This window comes from Neltuma alba, unplaced genomic scaffold, assembly GCF_004799145.2.
Source record: "Neltuma alba isolate B1F8T4 unplaced genomic scaffold, ASM479914v2 tig00011993_pilon, whole genome shotgun sequence".
NCBI classification, from domain to species: Eukaryota; Viridiplantae; Streptophyta; class Magnoliopsida; order Fabales; family Fabaceae; genus Neltuma; species Neltuma alba.
Genome location: NW_021636566.1, coordinates 52,387 through 74,301, shown reverse-complemented (window position 1 = coordinate 74,301; position 21,915 = coordinate 52,387). Strand labels below are relative to the sequence as shown.

The window sequence follows — 21,915 nt, the reverse complement described above, 5'->3', positions numbered from 1 at the left end:
TCTAGCTGCTTTCATGGGCAATCCCAAAATGTGTCAGCTAATTGCGCAGGAACACCCCTCCTTAGTCGCCGTTCGGAACTTCAAGGGCGAAACACCTCTCCTCTCGGCGGCTCTTCATGGCAGAAAAGAAGCCTTTCTTTCTCTTCATTATCTCCCGCACCCTAATGGTTCTCCCCCCACTTATGATAACTGTAGAAGGAACGGCGGCTATACTATTCTTCATTGCGCAATTGCCGGCAGCTCCTAGTGGTAATGTTACTTTGATCACTTTCATTTACTGATATAACTTGGACTCCTCTGGTGGTGTAATTATTTATAGTAATAGCGTTATTCATATTATCTTAATGGCGATAGGAAATGATCATTTATCACTGTAAGTACTAACTGAGCCATACTTTTCATGGAAGGAAGGCTTTTGTTAGTTAATATCTACTCTGAGTATCCATTTTTTTGGCGGGTGTATGAGCGCGCCTTGTTTTACTGTTTCAAAGGTCTATTTATTGAGGAGCTTAAGGTAGGTCAGCGCCATCATCAGCAGTCAATGGCAGAGGAAGAAGAGCACGAAACAAATGCGATCGTCCAGAAAATTATTACAGGACTGCTTGCAGCGACTTTTTTGGAGTCGTGAAAACTTGGCTGACTGTTGGTACTTAATTTTTTTTTTTTTAATTCTCATTTTTCACACATAGTTTCATTGACATTATGACTACCTTTATCTTATACACGTAGTTGATTTTTTTTTTTTAAGTCAAAACTCAAAATCCATCAATAAGAAGAAACAACAAGTAAGGAAGTCTGAGAACGAAGAACAGCATTAAGCAAGAAAAACACCCTATCGTCTACCCCAAGGACAGCCATCAACTACAGACGATCCCGAAGTGCCAAGAAATAATAACATCAGTTGGAAGTCTTCTTTCGAGTCTGGACGGTGAAGTAAGACTGAGCACATTATCCTAGGTCGGAACAAGTTGATAGGCGGGTGAGAACTGAAATCTTTGGAATTTTGGTTATTTCTTTTTCTACTGTTTTATAGGAAATTGAATTTTCTGGGCACTAGATGACAAGATACCATGCACTTGTAATACCCTCACCAATTCACAATTTACATTACATTCGTCTAGGATCAGAATGTAGAGATCATGATAATACGCGTCAGCTATATCCCAAAAAATACAAATCCTGCTGTAAGTTTTTCAGATTTGTATATCTGCCAGTGACGGTGATTCTAGTCCAAGGTATGCTTATCTATTAACACTCGTGTGTTACTTTGCAAAGCAGATACGGCAGCAACGTATCCTAGGTTTTGTGATGCGTCTGTTTGTTTGTACCTATTATATCCTGTTTTGTCTAGCACGCCGTGTCTTTAATTGGTTATTCCCATATTAATTAATCCTAAATAATACTAACTCATATATATTTATATCTATTTTGACACAACGATCCAGGATCGTGCATGATAAGAAGAATAGGTCAGCAAAAGCAGAAAAACGTTTGGTCTTTTCAAGTAATTAACGAACTTCTTTTTCGTGCTTCCTTGTACGTGTACGAAGATGATGGGAGTGAACCCCAAGCCATCAATGATTTCGCCCTAGACACTGATCGCGCAAAGGGTGAAACCAGAGCTGCTTATTCATTAGATGAAAACAGCAAACTAATAGTACTTGAAAATGATAACCAACCAGGGGACAAAGGTAAATTATGAAAGTTTAGATCTTGATAGTACATTTTAAAAAGGAATAAACCAAGGGTTCCATTCTCTGAAAAGCCTAATACGTAGAATTTAACCATATTATCTCATCTTGATAAGTAAGATTTGTCGTTGTGTGAAGGCCTGAAAGATTCTAAAAAGAAGAGAACGGCCTCCGTTCTAATCGCTGCAAAGAAGGGAGTGATAGAGATGGTTGAGAAGATTGTAAAATTGTTTCCTGTGGCTATTGAAGAGAAAAAGAATGTAGTGCTGTTGGCGGTAGAGCACAGGCAACACCAGGTATATCAGCTGTTGGTCCAAAGGAATATTCTTAAAGAGAGGGCATTTCGGAAGGTGGATCACAAGGGAAACAGTGCACTACACTTGGCTGCCAAGTTTGGACAATACAAACCCTGGTCTCACAGCTTTATATAAACGGATGCAGTTTGGATGCACAGGCAACACAAGGAATATTCCCGGCGCTGACGTCCAAATGCAATGGGAGATCAAATGGTTGGAGGTAGTTCATTGGTCACCATAGTAATTGTTGAGCTATATATACGTGACATGGATCTGATCTCACAGCTTTATATAAATGGATGCAGTTTGTGAAAGAGTCAATGCCGTCTCATCTATTTGCTAAACGCAACAACCATAATGAAACCCCAGATCACATCTTCAAGGAAACTCACGCTCAATTAGTGAAAAGCGGAGGGGAGTGGCTGCATAAAACATCAGAGGCGTGCTCTGCGGTGGCGGTGGGGATAGCGACGGTGGCCTTTGCAAGATCGGCCACCTTGCTCGGTGGTGTTGACCAAAACACCGGCCGCCCAACACTGGAAGGGGAGCCAGCATTCAACGTGTTTGCCATCTCATCACTCATTGCATTGTTCTGTTCCGTCACCGCCGTAGTGATGTTCCTATCCATATTCACTTCTCGTTATCAGGAGTATGATTTTCGGGTTGACCTGCCCATGAAGCTTATAGTGGGTTTGACCTCATTGTTCATGTCGATTGCTTCCATGTTAGTGTCATTCTGTGCCGGCGATTTCTTTGTGCTCAGGGATCAACTCCGACACTTTGCGCTTCCTATATATGCAGCGGAGATTGGCCTGGCAGCGACCGTTTTTGCTTTTTCGAAGTTCCCACATTTCTCCGATCTGGCGGGGGCCGCCTTAAAAGTGTGCCACAGCGTAGCTACAAGCCCACAAGGCCATCCCCGTCAAATTCAGCGGAGAGGATTCTGCCCGGCATGAGGGACGACGAAATGGGGAGACAAAGAAAGAGAGTTCTGGCGCGCCCCTTGATCTCCTGCGGACTAAATTCAGAGCCGTCGAAAATGAAGAATGACTATGAGGCTTAATGTGGGCCCATCGCTCAGTCGTCTCGAATCTCATCCACCCCCACACGCACAAACTGTTTGATTGGAACTCAGTACTTGTTATTCTGATGAGTATTATAAGCTCATCAAATCTGAATCATTCATATCTGATTTGGATGGTTCATATTTTATTTTTTTTATTTATTTAAAATAATTATTTTAAACATGTATAGAATCTAAAATAGGAATAATCTCTTAACTATTATTCTTTCCAAAAATATTTTTTTCTATTTAAAAATAAATAATTAAAGATTTTAAATCTGGACTACTTAAATTAAATAGATGGTCTAGATCTAATAAACTTATAGTGCTCATCAAAGTAATGAGCACTGAAACTGATTCCCTGTTTGATTATTCAGAATTTAAAATGTGTCTAATCTGTAACTGTGGTTAAGAAACAAACAGTATTTACTTTCCTTTTTTTTTTTTTGGCTTCACAAACGGTATTACTTTGTTGTGCCAGTGTTGGTTAATTTGGAGATATGTTCTCTCACGCTACTCAATGCGAAGAAAGGAACTATGGCGAAATTGCATGACAGTACATATTCTTAAAATGGAAGGTAAACAAGATTAATTATAGTTATGATAATTAATCATTTCCAAGAAGAGTACAATTGTCCCTTTTGTTTTCAATACTTTTGCTATAAAGGGGATTTTTTTTTCTTTTGTGTGAAGAGCATTTTTCACGTACAATAAGAAAACTGCATCTGTTGGAAAAGTAATTAACTTCTTTGATCAGAAATTACGATAAACATATAATTATTCAACTGACAGTGAAAAATAAATAGGGCATGGTAATTCATTGAAAAGAAAATTGAGCAGGTAAAATGAATAAGAATGAAATTTATATAGGCACGTATTTGAAAATAAGTTAGATTATTGATACTAAAAATTAGTAATGACAAGGTAAAATATGTGCTTACATAATTCGTATGCATGCGGAAAGCAAAACAAGGTACCAGTTTCAGTGGATACTCATTATTATGATGAAATCTAAACTATTTAAAATCAGTTTTAATGATCTAGATTTAAAATTTTTAACTTGTAATTTTTAAATAAAAATTTATTTTTTAAAAAACATAAACTCAAGAAATTATATTTATTTGGATTGTGCATGTATTAAAAGATATTTTTTGAAAAATAAAATATTAACTATTAAACCTCAATCGTCCATATTAAATTTGAATGATTGAGATTTGATAAATATCATGATGCTTATTACTTCGATGAGCATTAAAACTAATTCTAGCAAAACAGTATACATGCGCAAGTCCTTACACACACTCATGTTATAATAGATATTTTATATATCTATATATAGAGGGAAATTATTACTAATTATATATGATATCTTATATCTATTATTATATTTATTTTATTTTTTAATATTAATTTTTTATTGATAAAAAGTGTTTACACTTAATGTTTAAATTTTATATATTTGCCTATGTTTTATTAAGTTGTTTGGAAAATCATTATATGAAATTATAAATGATTATAAAAATTCAATGATTATATGCATATAGAATTTTTTTAGTATCCAACATGTGTGCATAATGTTAATTTATTATTCCAGTTATATCGAACATAATCTTTTAGAGATTATATTGAATAATTATTGATTCATTTTTATAAAATTTGAAAATCAATCCTAATTTTTGAATATCAATATGCAATAATATATGAAAGTGTATAAAAATAAGAATTTTGTTGTATATTAAATTTAAACATCCTTCTTAGATATTATTTTTAATACACTTGATTGGCAAGATATTTTAGAAAAGACAATACATATTTATTATAAATAATTAACTTAACCTATTTTCTTAATCTTCTCAAATTAGTCAACTAACTCTTACAATTAGAATCAGAAGTCGTATGTGTGTTCATTTTTTTGTTGCATAAAAAGGAATTGATGTTTGCTTACATCCCACTCCATGAGTCTTGCCATTTGTGGTATATATTTATAGGCGTAAGCTTTCACTTTTTCAAACATATCAAATAAAAAGTTTAAATGGACTTGACCCCAAATCGTATGTATATATCGGAAACGGCTTCTCTCTCTGCCCAAATATAGAAACACCACTTGCTTGCGCCTTTAATTATCGTTTCTGTTCGACCGCCTTTGTCCATCTGCAACTGTCGGCAGTTGGCTTTTGGCTCTGCTCCCTCCTCCTTTCACTTCATATGTATACCAATTATATATTCTTTCCTTTTGTTTTGCAATACGCTATATCCACGTAACACACATGTCTCCCTTTGCCTGCACAAGCTGAGACACCCGCGTCCCTGAACAGCAGAAAGCTAGGAGGCAGAAACAGATCAATCTTCACTTTTGTTTTCTCATCTTATTTATTCGACCCTGTCTTACCCTTTTTCCTTCTTTTCCGTTAATTTCAGCAGCTTCCTCTTCATCTGAGATGGGAATAACTTGGTTACGCAGCAAACCTTTCTCCATAAAAACAGTGATCGTCTCTCGTACATACTATTTAAACCACACCCACACATCGAGATCAGGTCATTATAACAGAGCAGCTGCGCGGTGGAAGCCAGTAGAGACACGATGATGACGACGATGGTGTCTTCGGAGCTGGAAAGCATTAAGAAAGAGCTATTCACATTTGCCATGAAAGGCAGATGGGAACAAGTGATGAAGATGTACCAGGATGAACCAAGGGCGCACAGAGCCAAAATAACAAGGTCAGGCGACACTGCGCTGCACTTAGCTGTGTCGGAAGCGAAGGACAAGGTGGTGGAAGAAATGGTGAGGTCAGTTAGGTCCCATTGGGATGAACATCAACTTAAAAAGGTCCTGCAAACTGAAAACATTAGGGGCAACACTGCTCTGCATTTAGCGGCTACAATGGGGGACGTCAGAAAATGTGAGATAATTGCAAAGGTAGAGCCGTCGTTGGTGGATTGTCGTAACGGTGACGGCGAGACACCCCTCTTCCTGGCGGCTTACTTTGGCAAAACAAAAGCTTTTCTCTGCCTTCATTATATCCGAAACACTAATCTTACCGACGGCAACACTCCGCCCTACTATCCCAACTGCAGAAGGAATGACGGCGACACTATTCTTCACTGCGCAATCAATGGAGACTATTTCGGTAAAATAAATCAACAACTTCACCATCCATCTCCTGTCTTTCTATGATCATATGAGGCAGAAGGCAAGCTGAATTATTGGCATGTATATATATGTAGATTTAGCATTCCAAATAATACACTTGTATGAAGATCTAGTGACCTCGGTGAACGAGGATGGGTTGTCCCCGCTCCATCTGCTAGCAGCGAAACCTTCTGCCTTCAGAAGTGGAAGCCGCCTTGGACGAGTTGGAAGTATCATCTATCACTGTAAGTATTTAATTTAATATTTTTGTTCTTTTTGTCACGAGTCATGTACACTGAGGAAACGTATACCTATAATGTGTTACCTCTTAATTTGAATTCTCGTCCTCTTCATTATGCTATAAACTTGCAATTTCCAATATCTATATGTGTGTCTTTGTTTGTCCGCAAAGGTATATACGTTGATCAGCTTAAGAAAGCAGAACCGCTGAAATTCTATACTGACGAAGTCAAGGAAGATCAAGCGATTCACCAACCAGCCCATTTTCCACCCAATTATCGTGTCCTCTGGGACATTTTCAACACCGTCAAATCCACGATGACAGGACCTTCAGGTAGATTTATGTTCCTTTAACTATGCATGCAAGTTAGCCTACGTTTTCTTTCTTTTGCCTTGATTAGTTATTTTTCAACATCTCAGCAGTGTGCAATTCGCCGTCTTCTACCACCGACTAAATTTTTAAAAAATAAATAAACATATTGTTGTAATTTTAAAAAATTATACTCGTATGTTTTATTACTTTAATAACGAAGATATCAAAAAATTAAATGCTATATTTCCTTTGTATTGTTAAGAAGTTAAGCGTGGGTTGTTACCATTAGCTATGATGTCCTGATCTTATTATTATCATGAGATTAAATGAATAAACATTTGAAAGGTAAATCTATAGCTGGAGGAAAAGAAAATGAATCTCAAGCAAATAGCAAGGATCTCGAAAATGCGAGAAATCATCATAGAGCCGCTGGTGCTGGAGGTCAGATTTTTTTTTTGTTGGAAATTTTAGAGAAATGTAAGTTGATAAACAATCTGATCATATTATTGATTGTTTCATTAACCAGAATCGGAAGAGAGAGATCGTGGAAGTGGATTATTTCCTGCTAACTACAGAACCTGCTTTAATTTCGTCAGATTCTTTTATCTGGCTCTACTGGTGATTCTTGGAGAAGGTACGCCATTTGTACAATAATTCCAACCCTGTCTTGGACATTTATATATCTATGTTTAATTTACGTAATATAATATGCCCTACAGGATCGAGCAGGTTAAACAAGATACGTCGAAAGAAGGAGAAGCACACTTGGTCTGTTCAAATAATGCATGCACTTCTTAATCGCGCCTCTGGTTATGAGTACGAAGACAATGGCTCCAAACCGGCCGACTCCCCTATTATTTCAGAGGACCTGCCATCCTTTGGGTTTAAACTATCAATCGCCAAAGACAGCAGTAACTATAACACACAGCCTGCATCATGAATTTATAAATTTAAGTATCAAATATGTATATACTCATATTATTAACATTAATTAATGTGCAGGTGTGGAAGAATGTAAAAAAAAGAAAAAGGAGTCGCCCATACTCATTGCGGCAAAGAATGGCGTGATCGAAATAGTAAAGGAGATTCTGAGACTATTTCCGGTGGCTATCTACGACGAGAATGAAGAGAAGAAGAACATAGTGTTGTTAGCAGTAGAGAAGAGGCAACCCCATGTGTATAAGTTGCTGCTGGAAAAGAACTTCTTCAAAGAAAGTCTATTTCGGCAGGTGGATCATGAAGGAAATAGTGCACTGCACTTGGCTGCCAAAAGTGGATCGCATGAGCCATGGCGCATTTCTGGTGCCGCCCTCCAAATGCAGTGGGAAATCAAGTGGTATGAGGTATGTATGATTGTGATGAACTGAACTGATAGCTGTATACATAGTAAGGTACCTCGTTTCTTAGTTAATTTTTGGTGATGCAGTTTGTGAAGAATTCAATGCCACCTCATTTTTTTGCCCATTACAACAAGAGTTACAAAACCCCGAAACAGATATTCACTGAAACGCACAGTGAATTGGTGCAAAAGGGGGGAGAGTGGTTGACGAAAACCTCCGAATCATGCTCGGTGGTGGCGACATTGGTGGCCACGGTGGCGTTTACGTCGTCAACCGCCGTGCCTGGTGGTTTGGAAGAGGCCACCGGTCGCCCGCTTTTGAGAGCAGAGAGAGCATTCGACTTGTTTACCATCTCTTCGCTGGTGGCGCTCTGCTTTTCCATTATTGCCACCATCATGTTCCTATCGATACTCACTTCTCGCTATCAGGAATTTGATTTCAACAGGGACCTGCCGAAGAAGCTTATTCTGGGTATGTCCTCGTTGTTCATGTCCATTGCATCCATGTTGATGTCATTCTGTGCCGGCCATTTCTTCGTGCTCAAGGATCAGTTCCAAGATGCTGCGCTTCCTATATATCTTTTGACTTCATTCCCGGTGACACTTTTTGCTCTGGCCCAATTCCCTCTTTACTTTGATCTTTTGAAGACTACGTTGAAGAAGGTTCCACAGCGAAGCTACAAAGCTACCCCAGTAATGGAGCTACAAGACTCAGAGGCGAAGAAGAATAATAAAAATGGGGAAGAAGGTCAAAAAGAAAGAGATCATGGAAAAGGATCGCCGAAATCCAATGAAAAGACTTCAACTGGAGATCGAAACCAAAGAAATCATGGAGAAGTGGGATACAGTATCGTGGAATTTAGTGATGCAGAGTGATAAATCCTGATTTTGCATTAATTTTTCACATCTTATTTGGATTATTATTAATTAGATTGGGCTTAATTATATTTATTATGATTAATTTGGATTAATTGTGATTGGATGAAAAGATTGCTAAAAAGGGCAAAAATATCATAATTTTCTGATTTATTTTAACTAATTGATTTTTTTAAAAAAAAAAATGATGTCACAGTATCTTAGATTTTATTGTAGAAAATTTGGGAGAAATTGAAGAAAAAAAAGCTGAAAGAGAACGAACAGCGGCGGGAGAATTAGGGTCTTCCATCATCTTCTTTTATATATATCTGTATCTATATATATATATATATATATATGAGAAAATCCACACAGAGGCGGCACTACCACATCACGTCGTCATCGTCATCGTCATCTTACGAAACCATCACACCCACACACCAAAAAAATCCATCCACACAGATGCGACCTTATTCCTTTCCACCTTCATCACCGTCTTGAACCATCATCACCATTCATCCCCCTTCTCAAAATGTGCGTGCCGCTGTGATAATGCTCAGAAGGTTTGAGGAGCTCGGTGGAGCAAACCAGACTACCATGAGCAGCTGAATCTGATTTCCCCAAGGAGCAGAGAGCCATGCCAGAGCTTGGAGCAATTAATTAGGGAGTTTTAATAATATTCTTATCTCTAATTTCAGTTTTGCATTTTGGTTTATCTTAGTTAGATAATTGGATTGGGATTCTGGATTTGTTACATTACAGTTGTAGTGTAGTTTGGGATTTGAATATTGAGTTTGACAGCTGTGCACTTGATTTGCATTGTTTAATTCTTAGCTTGATTGCTTGATATTGTATTGAGTTAATTTAATATTAATCTTTTGAGTTAAGTTTCTGGTTCAATCTTGCATTGTTAAGATTGTTGAATTTTAATTGTGCAAAGTTATTAATCTTTTCCAATGGAACTTCATGAGGGTTGTTAATGGTGATAAGAACTCTTTTAGTTAAAGGGCTTTAGTTACAGGTTAATTAATCTAAGTTTAAATGGTTGTTTGAACTAACTGATTTATTGAAAATTAAAACTCTCTAAATCTTTTGAAGCAAGGAAGGCATGGTTTAAAGCTCTGAAGGGAAATTCATTTCAATTATTATATCTTTAATCAAGTATCTTTCAATTTTTAATTTTAATTTACCTTTTCACTCTTTTTATAAAAGAAAATCTAAAAAGAAATACTTAGAATTATTTTCAATTTATTTTGCAAAGTAGTTTTTAAATTTAAAAAAAAACAACAAAAATTCCCTTTTTAATAGCAATTTTGATTTTTTAGTAAACTTAGGACCTAATCAATTTCTTCTCTAATAAGAGAATGATTTTGGTTTACATCACTTGTTACATTCTAAATTTAATTTAATTTCACCCCAAAACGAGATTGAGGATCACAAAGATAAAGTGATAAAGTCACTATCTTGGCTCTTTTTCTTTCTTCATTTCGGTTAAATAATTTATGTAGAGGTTTAAGTGGTCGACTGAAAATTTCAGCAAGGAAGAAAGAGCTTCCATATAAAGAAAAGCCTTAACTTTTACTTTCAACTCACACTCTGACCCTCTATCATCATCCCACGCCACTCCACACACCTCATGCAATCAGACTTGTTCTTGGCCTGTATTCTCACGTCACATCTTTACTCTCTTTTTTCTTCTCTTTTACTGATGCTAAAGACACAGGCCCCCTTCCCCTATTCATATTAGAATTAAACTGGATTTAGCATTCTAAGAGCATTTTATCGGCACCGTTAGTATATTAAAATAATTTGTAGTGCAATTTTTATCTATAATATTTCTGAAAAATAATTTTAACTTTGTTATTAATTATCAACAAGTTTATTAAATAAAACCCATAAATTTAGAAACAAAGTGCAACTAACCCCCTTAAAATAAGGTTTTAATGAAACCTAGCGTTCTTAAATATTTAAAGGTAAAACTACAAGAAGAAATTATGAAGAAAAACTTTAAAGGTGGTGGATGGTCATTAACCTTTCATATTAGGATCACGCCGCCCTTCATAGTTAATTATTAGTCGGTTTCCCCTCAGTCACAGTCTCCTGGAACATTCTAACATTAATTAATGTTCACAGCCTTTGATGTTTGGAATACTCTGGACTATATTTATTACTACAATCTTGTGTAGTAGGAATGATCATTTCCTTTCTTGGCACGAAAAATTCACATTTAACTAAGTGAGAGTGACCATTGAAGATTATATGAAAAATTGATGTCAATTTACGAATTTTAAGTTGTAAAAATACTGCTTCCGGTCTTAATTATAAGAATTAGTTGACTAATTTGAGATTAAGAAAAGAAGTTGAGTTAGTTATTTGTTATAAATAGGCATTTTTTTTCCTAAAATATCCTTACTAATCAAGTGTATTAGCTAGAACTGTCATTGTTAGAAGGACTATCTTGGAAAAAAATGCATAAATATTAGAGACAAAATGGACTGGGGTCTTATATTTAAGATCAAAATAAAAATCAAACGAGGTCCTATATTAAGGACTGGAGGTAGTATTATAGAGTTAAAATAATAGTCCTTATCACTTCAATGAGTACCAATACTATTTCGAATTTACAAGTTGAAAAATAATACATAGATTATCCTCAATTTATTACGTTAATTTTGTTAGAGAATCTTTAATGGCCATTCTCTCTTTAATTAATTAATTCCTTCAACAGTCACTACAAAAAATCCGACCTTCAGCGGCGACATTTTGTCGAAATGTCGCCGCCAGGTCATCGCCGTAGCAGCCGTGGCTGAAACTTATCAGCGGCGACAAAAATAGTCGCCGCTGAAAGTCAAAAGTCGCCATTGAAAGGTGAGAGTTTACCGCCGGGAGAGAGTCGCCACCGAAACATAAGAATCAACGGCGACATTTGTCGCCGCTGAATCCCTTTTCAGCGGCGACACTTTTGTCGCCCCTGATTATATTTTCAGTGGCAACCTAATGTTGCCGCTGATTACCCTTTTTTTGTGATTTTAATTATTTTTATAATATATTAATTATGCAAAAAATTTTATTTATATTCCTGATAAATATTATCAAAAGGTTTAATAAAAATAAAGTAATTAACACACAAATATAATATATTAAATGATAAGATTTATATAACCATCAAAGTGTTTTTGTGTCTTTAACTAAAAAAAATTGTTCAATTAAAGGATACATTACATAATGCAAAAGAAAAATTATGTAGAAGGAGGGACGCTAGAAGTAGGGGTATCTGCAGGAGCATTTAACTGCATCTTTTGCATGAAAGCAGTGAACTGAGCTTGTATTCTCTATTCCATCAGTTGCTCCATCCTTTATTCAAGTTGTGTACGCTCTGCTTCCATCTTTGCTCGCTCTGCTGCACGTTCTGCTTCCATCCTCTCTCGCTTTGCTGCACATTCGGCCATGAATTAATATCATTGCAGCAAGCAGATTATTACAAATAATAATCAAAACAGGGGAAAGCGGTTCTAGCTTTTGATGTCATGTGAATAAAAGACAATCTAAAAGTTTGATTAAAGGAAGCAAGATCAGGGCCCATTTTGGACTTTGATTGTAATAAAATCTATTAACTGCAGTAGTGTTCAAAAATTATTATTGGGATCTGGTCACATTAAAAGACATATACAATTACAGCCAGGTTTTTTTTTTTCCAAAATCAAAGCCAGATCTGGTTACTGAATTTAGAATCAAAGCCACGACTTAAATAGAAACAAGAGAATCTTCTCACAGCAAAAGCATGGGTTAGGTAATGAGTTTAATTAAAAGAGTGAGTTACTTAATCTGTATTTTGGTAGGTTTTAAATTGTTTTGGAATGCTGAAGAGATCTAACCTGATAGGACGACAAAAGGGGACGCAACTGATCCAATGGAAAGTGAAGAATTACAACTTCCCAAAATGTTGCTAATAGATACAATCACAAAAGCTTTACACACAAGGCAAAGCAGGGATCTGTATGCGTTTGATAGCCTAGAGACTTGCAATCAGTGCCATATTCATCATGACCAACATCTACAAATTGGCAATTATATCCAACAGAGACGTGTGAGTACCTACAGTTATAATAGCAAGCCTCGTGAATATGATAGAATAATTGATGATCATATCAAAACCAAGTATGCTATATGCTCCAAAAATCTTCATGTAGGAAACTAATGGCACCATACCTTTAAATGGACCCGTTGCAAAGAACAAAACCAATATATAGCCTAATCACATGGATAGATAGCAGCAAGCCTCCAATAACATCTACAATATAAAATTATATGAACATCACATCATTAAGAAAGTTTTGACCTAATAGAGAGATGAATTAGAACCACATACCTTTTTACAATTGGTGCTAATTGGGAAATGAAAGAAATCATATGGTTATTTATACCTCAGTTGTAACTTGACATTAGCTAATAAAAACTTAAATCATGGTATTATAGGAAAATAACATAACACCTTCACAAGAGGCCTCTTAGTAATCACATCACCGCCATCCATCTCTTTTCTATGTAATAAATATTCAAACACTTAAAACAAGAACAATAGAATAATCCGTTATTATTAGGGACATTACTTTTATGCAAATTTACAAGATCTACAACTAGACATGACCAATCTAGACTTTCAAATCGAAACTGAATCATCTATTGTTAAGCCTAAGAGAACAATATACATACATATATTCAAGAATTGAATTTTTTATTCCACCATTTCAGGACCGAATAGTCATCGAAGGATGAATCTTTAATATCTAAAATTATATCCCTCGTACAATTTGCAATGTAATTAAAAACCTAAATTACGTATATAAAGAGAAAAATATACCATAACATGTCACAGCCTCCAAGGTTGCTCCTCGACGCTCAACTTGATGGGCTTCAAGTCAATGAAAGAAATTTAATAACAAGAAACAATGAACGTAAAGTGCACATCATCATCATCATCATCATCATAATCAATGAGTTAGTTAAAAAAAATTGAATAGCTTACAGATATGGAGTCTAATCAAATACATGCTTTGCTTCACTTCTCAGAAAATCAAAATGTTTTGTTTTGTTTGTTTGATTGTTAAATAGAATTGACTATATAAGAATATGTGTGTGTGTAAATAAATGGATGGGAAAACAATTGAAATAAAACAAAGGGCATTCTCATATATGTGTGTGCGTGTGTGCCTCCCCATTAACGTCATTTGAAGAACGAACAAAAAAGGTGTTATTGTTTAGGTAGGACAGATGGATTTAGTGCCCCCCCCCAAAAAAAAAAACACGCACATATAAATGAAATTGTTGTGATTTCATACTCTAAAATGTAAATGGTTTTTGCTCTAATATAATAATCTATTCGAATCAGATTTTTGAAACAGATTTTTATATGAATAATAATCCCCTGTAATCCATCCGAACACCAACAACAATTATACATATATATATTCATTATACCAACTCTATTTTTGAATCAGATATTCATTTCCTTAGACAATGCCATTTGGAAAACTGTTACTTGTTAAATTTATTGGTGCCAAAAGCAAAAATATTGCAGTGACTTGCCACACTCCAGCAAATTCAACCGAAACATAAAAGGACAAATTTCAACAAGAGCCACATAGATTTCAGTAAGTACTTGAACTTTAGCCACAATTCAGCGCAAGATTTCAACAATATAAGATACACAAGAACAAAATTTTTTAATAAAACAGCACAAGAATCTAACTTTCCTCAACTGATGAACTATTTTTTAAGTTACAGCAAGAATCCAAAATGATTAGCATAAGTAAAAAACTTACTTGGACCGAAGCAACTGCTGTCAAAAGGGAAGAGATCATAAACAAAGACAGAACGAAGAAGGAGGCGAGACCCATCAAAGACCCATATGAACCAGCTCGAAAATGGAACAAGATGAAGGAAAGAGGAAGAAGAGATGAGGCAAGAGGTTTCTGATCAGACCCAACAGAGAACCGCGACCTAGCTTGAAGATGAAACAAGTAGAAGGCGAGACTTAGCGAAGAACATTTCGGTTAGACCCACGAATCAGCTCCAAGATAGAGAGGAAAACGAGACAGAGGGAAGGAGATCTGGTGACACCCAGTGGAGACCACCCATAAACGGAGAAGAAGAGGAATAGATAGCGGAGCGCGATTGAGAGAAAAGGGCAAGAGGGAGGGTGCACCATATGGAGGGAAGCCAAGTTTTTTAATAATTAAATTGGACCAGGCACCAAAAATTTAAAAGCCTAGCTTGGGCTCGACGCCATCACCAGGCAACTCCACTTTGCACCAGACGCCGTTGATAGACAGACAATTGAAATTTAAAAATAAAAATCAAGTTTTTAATTGTATATGCTATAAAAGCAAATTTCTCATAAAAATTTTCAATTTGTAAAAAGAAAAAACAAAAATACTAATTAAAACTAAATCATTTGAGTTAAAAAAATTAAAGTTTTTGTCACATGAATTAAATAAAAATATAAGCAAAATAAAAATGTGTCTATTTCATATTGTTATTTTATGAGATGAAAAATAATTTAAATTTATTTTGAATATTTATGGCTTCTGTTCAAAATTGAACAAAAGCCATAAGCACACTTATGGCATCAGGTCTTGGGAGACTAGAAGCGAAAAGTATTTGGATAACATAGTACTACTGTTCCTTACATAACTGACACCAAAAGTAGTAGTTATATTAGTATTTTGCACTAGTGTTAGTTGACTTCTAAAGTTCACTCCTCACGCCACACACAAGCAAAATTATTTGTACATCTCATAGTCATCTATTCGAACAGCAACAATAGTTATATATATGTATATTCACTGCAACAACTCCGTTTAATAAAATGAAAGAAGATGTAGATATAAATGTAAAATATACCTTTCTGCTGCAAATCATGTCGTTATTTCATTGACGCTACCCTTAAAATTAGTCCTTCTTGCAGCTTCAAGCAGAGCTGAAACCCTAACAACTTGATTATTGGTAGGTGCTCACATTCATCACATTATATCAACATGATCGACCTAACAATTTTTAAGAACATGAAATAATCATCTCAAATAAATTTCCTTTAAATTTAGCTTAGAAATCAGTTCCTAATGAAATATTATCCTCGATCCTCATGCATGTCTCCATCTCATTTCTCTCCCATGCACAATGTTTTTCTATTCCATCTCTCAAATATTTGGATATAGTATATGCCTTTGATACAAACTCCAAACTTTCTTCCTCTCCCTTTCTCTCTCAAACACCACATTATCTTCCTTTTAGTCTCTCTCTAACACAAAAATACATAAAACAACATTAATTATCAAAGTTACTTAATTACACAAATAAAAGATTACAATATAAAATTTTTACAAAAAATTTTAAAAAAATGTGCAAAAACTTTCAGCGGCGACACTGAAAGTCGCTTCAGTGGCGATATAAATTGTCGCCACTGGAAGAAGATTCAGCGACGACTTTTGGTCGCCGCTGAAAAGACATTCAGCGGCGACTCTAATGTCGCCACTGAAAGTTGCAGTTACAGCGACGACAATAAAAAGTCGCCGCCGTAACTATCACTTTTGGCGGTGACATTTTTGTCGCCACAAAAGGACCTGACTTTCAGCGGCGACACTTCTTGTCGCCGCTGAAAGTCATATTTTCAGCGGCGACTTATTTTGTCGCCGCTGAAAGTCGTCACTGAAAGTTTAATTTTTTGTAGTGAGTTCAATCCCATCCCTTCTTTTGGCTCTTGTAAGTCACAATCTTTTCTGTTGTTCCCTTTCTTTCTTTCTTTTTTGTAATTTTCCCCGCTCTTTAAAACTCAGACGTACGTACAATTCGATCATAATAAGGAGGCTTCAGAGAGGCAAAGTAGTGGACTTCGGTTGATTCTTTTTCCTTCTTTTTTCAATTCGTTTTAACTGTTCACTGCTTGATTTTACATCCATGTCCCGCGCTATTCTCTGCTCCGTGTTACTGGCTTTTTTGAGCTACAATTTTTCCTGCATTTACCTTTCTGATTCAGCTGCATCCATCGTTAACTTGTTATTGTTTCTATGAGCCGTGCAAAATCACGTGGTATATGCGCATTGGTTTTTGCTTGCCAATTCAATTTTGTAATTTTCACGACTGCTAAAACTATGAAGGCAAGATATATATAGTCAAGTACTTCAATCCATATAATTTACAAAGAGAAAAGAATTAAAAGAGAGTCACACGACGCGACATTTAAATTGTGTCATCTGTACCGACACTTAAATCCTTTGGAATGAAATTTTCTAACAAGTCGGAATGAGGAATTGGTTTGTTTGTGCAATTTAAGAGATCTGGAAAACATACTATAGGGTGAGATCTGAAACGATCATTGGTTCCACACGTCACAAGAGGGTGTAAACACCCGTTTTTTTTTTTTAAGACGTGAGATTTGTAATATTAATAATGTTGTAGGCTTGGCGTCGTTCTCTCGCCTATTACAATCTGTGGCATATACATGTGCCATCTCTTTCTGTTTTTCTCTCCAGCTTTGTTCATAAGATGCGAGTATTTTGTCCATAATGGGCGCCCCTTGTGTGTCCGGTAAAATCCTTTCAGCTTTAATTATTCTTGTCTTGTGACTCGAACGGGAAATGCGTCTATCTTACTATATATATACACACACACATATATGTATGTATATATTTCCTTACAGCTTCAACTGTAAGAGAACTTTTTATCTTTGAAAACCTTTATTCAAACTGATGACGCTGTGCCAATCTCTATCTTTTTAATTTCCGGAATTAATCAAGTAAATTAACCTAACATTGTCTTCCCTTGTGCTGTAAAAGATTTTAATTTAATTTGAGGAGGGTAAAAAGCGGCAGGGTTTGGTATAAATTAGCATGGATCGGCGTGGACGATGAAGTGGTGAAAACATTACTACTGTGATCTTGTTCATCATTCATAATATATAGTTCCTAAACAAATGGAGTCTGCCTTGTCATCATGGCGACACATGAGGGAGGAGAGGGATGATTCTGAACTAGATATGGGTAAACTATACATGCACGCGTTCCAAGGGAAGTGGGAAAAGGTGGTGAAATTATACGAAACAAGACCAGAGGTGTGGAATGCAGAGATCACGAGCTCAGAAGACACGGCACTGCACATGGCCATCAACGAAGACAAGGAAGATGTTGTGGTTAGGCTGGTGGAGATCCTCGCCGAAGCTCACGGCGGCGACCGGTGGTATGAGAGAGATGCTGAGGAGGCTCTGAGGAAGGCGAATGAGGTAGCGGACACCCCTCTGCATCGCGCAGCTGCGAGATGGTCCGTGACAAGGTGCAAGTGCGTCGTAGAGGCAGGTAATAAGATGGACGCGGATTTGCTCAGAATCACTAACGAATGGGGCGAGACCCCTATCTTCGTCGCCGCTCTCGACAACCGCAAGCATGCCTTCATCTTCCTCTTCCGGAAAGCTCAGCTACCAAAGGATGAGCTGCTCAGATCTCCCCTCAACGGAGAAACTGTACTTTACTCCGCCACTCGGAGAGAGCATTATGGTAATAAGCGTCCCACATACACCAGAAACAGCAATTTTAATTTCTCTCTGATCGATCATGTGTGTGTGTCTTTCTCTCTCTACTCATCACCGTCATCTTAATTATATCATTAACGTGCAGACTTGGCATTTCACATAATGCGACTGTGCCCATATCTCGTGGCCAGATACAACGAAGAGAGAATAACTCCTCTTCACATCCTAGCCAGCAAATCTTCCGCTTTTAGAAGCGGCAACGATCTCCCGTGGTGGCGGGCAATCATAGACTACGGTAAGTATGCACACACACCCACGTGTGTGTAGATAGGTTTTAATTTGTTTATTATCAAACATGAATGTTGGTGAAAGTAGGAACTGCTCATCATCTTGACGACCACTCTAAACTTATCAGATCTGGACTATCTATATCTAATTTGAAAGGTTCGGCTTTAAAATCTTTAATTAATTATTTTTAAATAAAAAAATTATTTTTTGAAAGAATGATAGTTAAAAAATATCTCTATTTTAGATTATATATATTAAAATACTTGTTTTGAATAAATAAAAATAAAAAAGAAATCAAATCTGTAGCATCTAAATGAGATATAGACGTTATAGATTTGATAACTCAGTGATGAGCACCGAAACTGGTTCCATAAAAGTAACGGATTACTATATTATATTATGTTTGTGAATCAATTGCTCTTTTTCTGCGCAAGCTATAAGGGTAGATCCACTGGAGTTTGACGATTCTCTTCCAACAAATCCAATCAGAAGCTCGGAAGAAGAATTTAAGGTCCCCTATGATATGAAGTACTGAAAATTAGGGATAGAGATTGGGATTGGGATTGAGAAAATCTATTAAAAAAGTGTTTAGCATAAAATATTACTTGTTATATAGAATTAGCCAAACCTGTGTATGTGGGATTGGGGAGTACTATGGGGAGAAACGGTATATATTCTCCAATCCTATCTCTATGGGTTTGGCTAATCCTATGTAACAAGCAATTAGTCATGCCAAATATTATTTTAATGATTTTTGTAATTGCAATCTCAATCCATATCCCTCATTTTCAATACTTCGTACCTAATGGGACCTAAGTGTCCAGAAAACTACCTGACATGTCATATGTCCTTTTCAACTTGGCGTTCTGGTAATTAATTAATTCGAGCTCAATCTTGAGTCCTGACTGAATCTCCTATATGTGCTGTGCCTTATATCACTACTTGAATTGATGCTGCTAATTTATTTTGTTAAAAATCACGTTTTTCTATCTTTACAAAAATACTTAAACAAAAGTCACTTATAATAAACTTAGCCGATGCATAATCAAAATCAAGTTTGCACTTTGCAAAATAAGTCGATTCAAGCTCATCTTTTAAACACACGTTAAATTTATTATTGATTTAGCATAATAATGTGTATACTTTATTTATTGGCGTATCCTCCGTTGGATTGTCTTTAATTTATTTTGTTGAATGGAAGAGAATAATATGTAAACTCATGTCGGTGGAATAAGAATATGGATTTTATGTGTTTTTATTTCACCACACACGTACGCGCGAAATGAGCATCATATATTAAATCCAATATAGGTGGCACATTCATATGAGTCAACTGGTAAATTAGTCTCCTGATTAGTTGGGTTAAGAGTTTTGAATTAATCAATCTGATTAGATTTTATATTTCTTCCTTGTCGAGTATATGTAAAGACGTCGTTTTGATTTTGAAAAAATAGCAGTCCATCATATTTTTTTTATTAACTTTATTTTCTTAAATTATATGTTACTTAAACATAAATATTTCATTTATTTATGAATTAATATTTTTTAAAATATTTCTATTTTTAGAATTATATATGGACAGTTTTTTTTATATTTTTTTAATTAAATTATATTATTTAATCATTATTGTGTGGATACTGTGCAATCTTAGTTGCACCATTTATCTTTGAAATACTGCATTACTCGGTCGTGTCGATTTTCATTAGTAGTTTGGAAATAAATCATGCTACTAATATATTAGTTTTAATTTGGTCTTCATTTTTTAGGTTGGACCTGACAAAACAAATTCTTGAAAATTGCTTGCTCACATATGGGTTCGGTCCAAACTAGAATATATTTCCGAAGGGAGGATAACACACGTGTGTATATAAAATAATCAACATAGATGAGATTTAAAGCTAGGAAGAAAATCTGAGAAAGGAAATCTCTTTTCCTTTTTGCACCCTTTTTCTACTTTTTTTTTTCCCAATCCCTTCCTGTTATAATTTGTCAAATTAAAGCTAAAAAGAAAATCTGAGCACACATATATTCGTAAAAGTTTTAAATTTTGCTCAAGTTATATACAGTTACAAAATTTTTCAACATATTTTTTAACCTTAACTAAAATGCCTTCTTAAATATTTTCATAGAGGGTAGCATAATTAACCAAAAATTAATAAAGAGAAAAAATAGATTAAAACTAATTAAATAAGTATAAAATATTGATAAATTTAATAAAATAAATCCAAAAATACACCATTTTAATTCTAAACTAAAATTTATATTTTAACCATAAACTCTTATGTATATTTTAAAAATAAAAGAAAGATCACACGAGTCTCTTTGATCAGAAAAATTTTAACGCAGCTCTCAAAAATGTAAGGTGCTAATTAATTATGTTAATTGAACATGCAATTTTCGGATTGTCATTCATTCATAAATTCATGAAATTAATAGGGGAAATTAAAAAAATAGGTGGCTTGGTTTGACATATTATCATGCGTTTATCATCTTGGCAGGAGTAAAGGCGTCAGAAAGGGATCCAGAGAAGCAGTACAACTCTCATCTTAAGGGAAATACTGTTCCCCAAAATTGCGCTACCTGTTTTCAGTTTCTCTTCATTGCATTGCAAATTTTTTTTCGCGTACTAGGATTGGGTATGCCACATTCATGTTTAATTTATATTGATTATATACTGTAATTCTTCCAATTAACTAAAGTTTTCTCTTCTGTGTTCGTTCCTTACCCCAAAAAAAAAAAAAAAAACCAAGTTGTCTGTGTGAATATGCTTTGGCAGGGAAGACATTTGAGGAAATAATAAATGCGAGACGAAAGCATACATGGAGTATTCCGATACTGGATGAACTGATGAGAGACCCTGGGACATACATGACTAAAGGTGTACTCGAAGTAGTGAACAAAATTCTTCCACGATTACCAGTCTCCATCCACGATACCTCATCAATGAAGAAAAATATTGTACTGGTGGCAGTGGAGAATAGGCAGCCCATTTAATTATTCTCACGATCGAATTTGGATTGCAGTTTGTGAAATCGTTAGTGGCAGCCCATTTCTCATTCCCTACAAACAAAAAAGGGGAAATTCCGGGAGAAATCTTCCTTAGAGATCATCAGTATATTATTGAAAAGAGTTATAAATGGCTTAGTCGTACGTCTGAATCTTGGTCAGTGGTGGCTG

At 35.6% G+C, this 21,915-nt stretch overlaps 3 protein-coding genes and 1 long non-coding RNA gene across 5 annotated transcripts; 3 read left to right on the top strand and 1 right to left on the bottom strand.

Moving 5' to 3' along the window:
• Positions 1–1,453: 1,453 nt before the first annotated feature.
• LOC114720638 (uncharacterized) lies at positions 1,454–2,943 on the top strand. Its single transcript, XM_028906300.1, has 4 exons — positions 1,454–1,691; positions 1,830–1,987; positions 2,133–2,207; positions 2,293–2,943. Exons 1-4 carry the CDS (start codon positions 1,454–1,456, stop codon positions 2,941–2,943), a joined length of 1,122 nt encoding a protein of 373 aa, XP_028762133.1.
• Positions 2,944–5,605: 2,662 nt separating this feature from the next.
• LOC114720637 (uncharacterized) lies at positions 5,606–10,515 on the top strand. The gene is made up of 9 exons (XM_028906299.1): positions 5,606–6,178; positions 6,276–6,425; positions 6,593–6,754; positions 7,079–7,174; positions 7,260–7,367; positions 7,453–7,644; positions 7,736–8,076; positions 8,160–8,944; positions 10,369–10,515. Exons 1-9 carry the CDS (start codon positions 5,632–5,634, stop codon positions 10,376–10,378), a joined length of 2,391 nt encoding a protein of 796 aa, XP_028762132.1. The 5' UTR covers positions 5,606–5,631; the 3' UTR covers positions 10,379–10,515.
• A 2,492-nt stretch (positions 10,516–13,007) lies between these two features.
• LOC114720674 (uncharacterized) lies at positions 13,008–15,106 on the bottom strand. Of its 2 annotated transcripts, XR_003737987.1 has the most exons (4): positions 14,750–15,106; positions 13,789–13,839; positions 13,137–13,218; positions 13,008–13,022 (listed from the first exon to the last, which is right to left on the bottom strand). It is a non-coding gene; the product is annotated as an uncharacterized LOC114720674 (long non-coding RNA). The 2 variants fall into 2 exon arrangements; XR_003737986.1 differs by lacking the exon at positions 13,137–13,218.
• A 2,792-nt stretch (positions 15,107–17,898) lies between these two features.
• Positions 17,899–18,777, top strand: LOC114720636 (uncharacterized). The gene is made up of 2 exons (XM_028906298.1): positions 17,899–18,475; positions 18,596–18,777. The coding sequence occupies exons 1-2, from the start codon at positions 17,899–17,901 to the stop codon at positions 18,775–18,777; spliced, it is 759 nt and encodes a 252-aa protein (XP_028762131.1).
• Positions 18,778–21,915: the final 3,138 nt, after the last annotated feature.

Coding starts and splice junctions, on each gene's coding strand:
- LOC114720638 (XM_028906300.1), top strand. CDS start 1,454: ATGATAAGAAGAATAGGTCAGCAAAAGCAGAAAAACGTTTGGTCTTTT. Junction 1,692..1,829: donor TAACCAACCAGGGGACAAAG/GTAAATTATGAA, acceptor CGTTGTGTGAAG/GCCTGAAAGATTCTAAAAAG. Junction 1,988..2,132: donor TAGAGCACAGGCAACACCAG/GTATATCAGCTG, acceptor AAACGGATGCAG/TTTGGATGCACAGGCAACAC.
- LOC114720637 (XM_028906299.1), top strand. CDS start 5,632: ATGATGACGACGATGGTGTCTTCGGAGCTGGAAAGCATTAAGAAAGAG. Junction 7,368..7,452: donor ACTGGTGATTCTTGGAGAAG/GTACGCCATTTG, acceptor TATGCCCTACAG/GATCGAGCAGGTTAAACAAG. Junction 8,077..8,159: donor GGGAAATCAAGTGGTATGAG/GTATGTATGATT, acceptor TTGGTGATGCAG/TTTGTGAAGAATTCAATGCC.
- LOC114720636 (XM_028906298.1), top strand. CDS start 17,899: ATGGAGTCTGCCTTGTCATCATGGCGACACATGAGGGAGGAGAGGGAT. Junction 18,476..18,595: donor CACTCGGAGAGAGCATTATG/GTAATAAGCGTC, acceptor ATTAACGTGCAG/ACTTGGCATTTCACATAATG.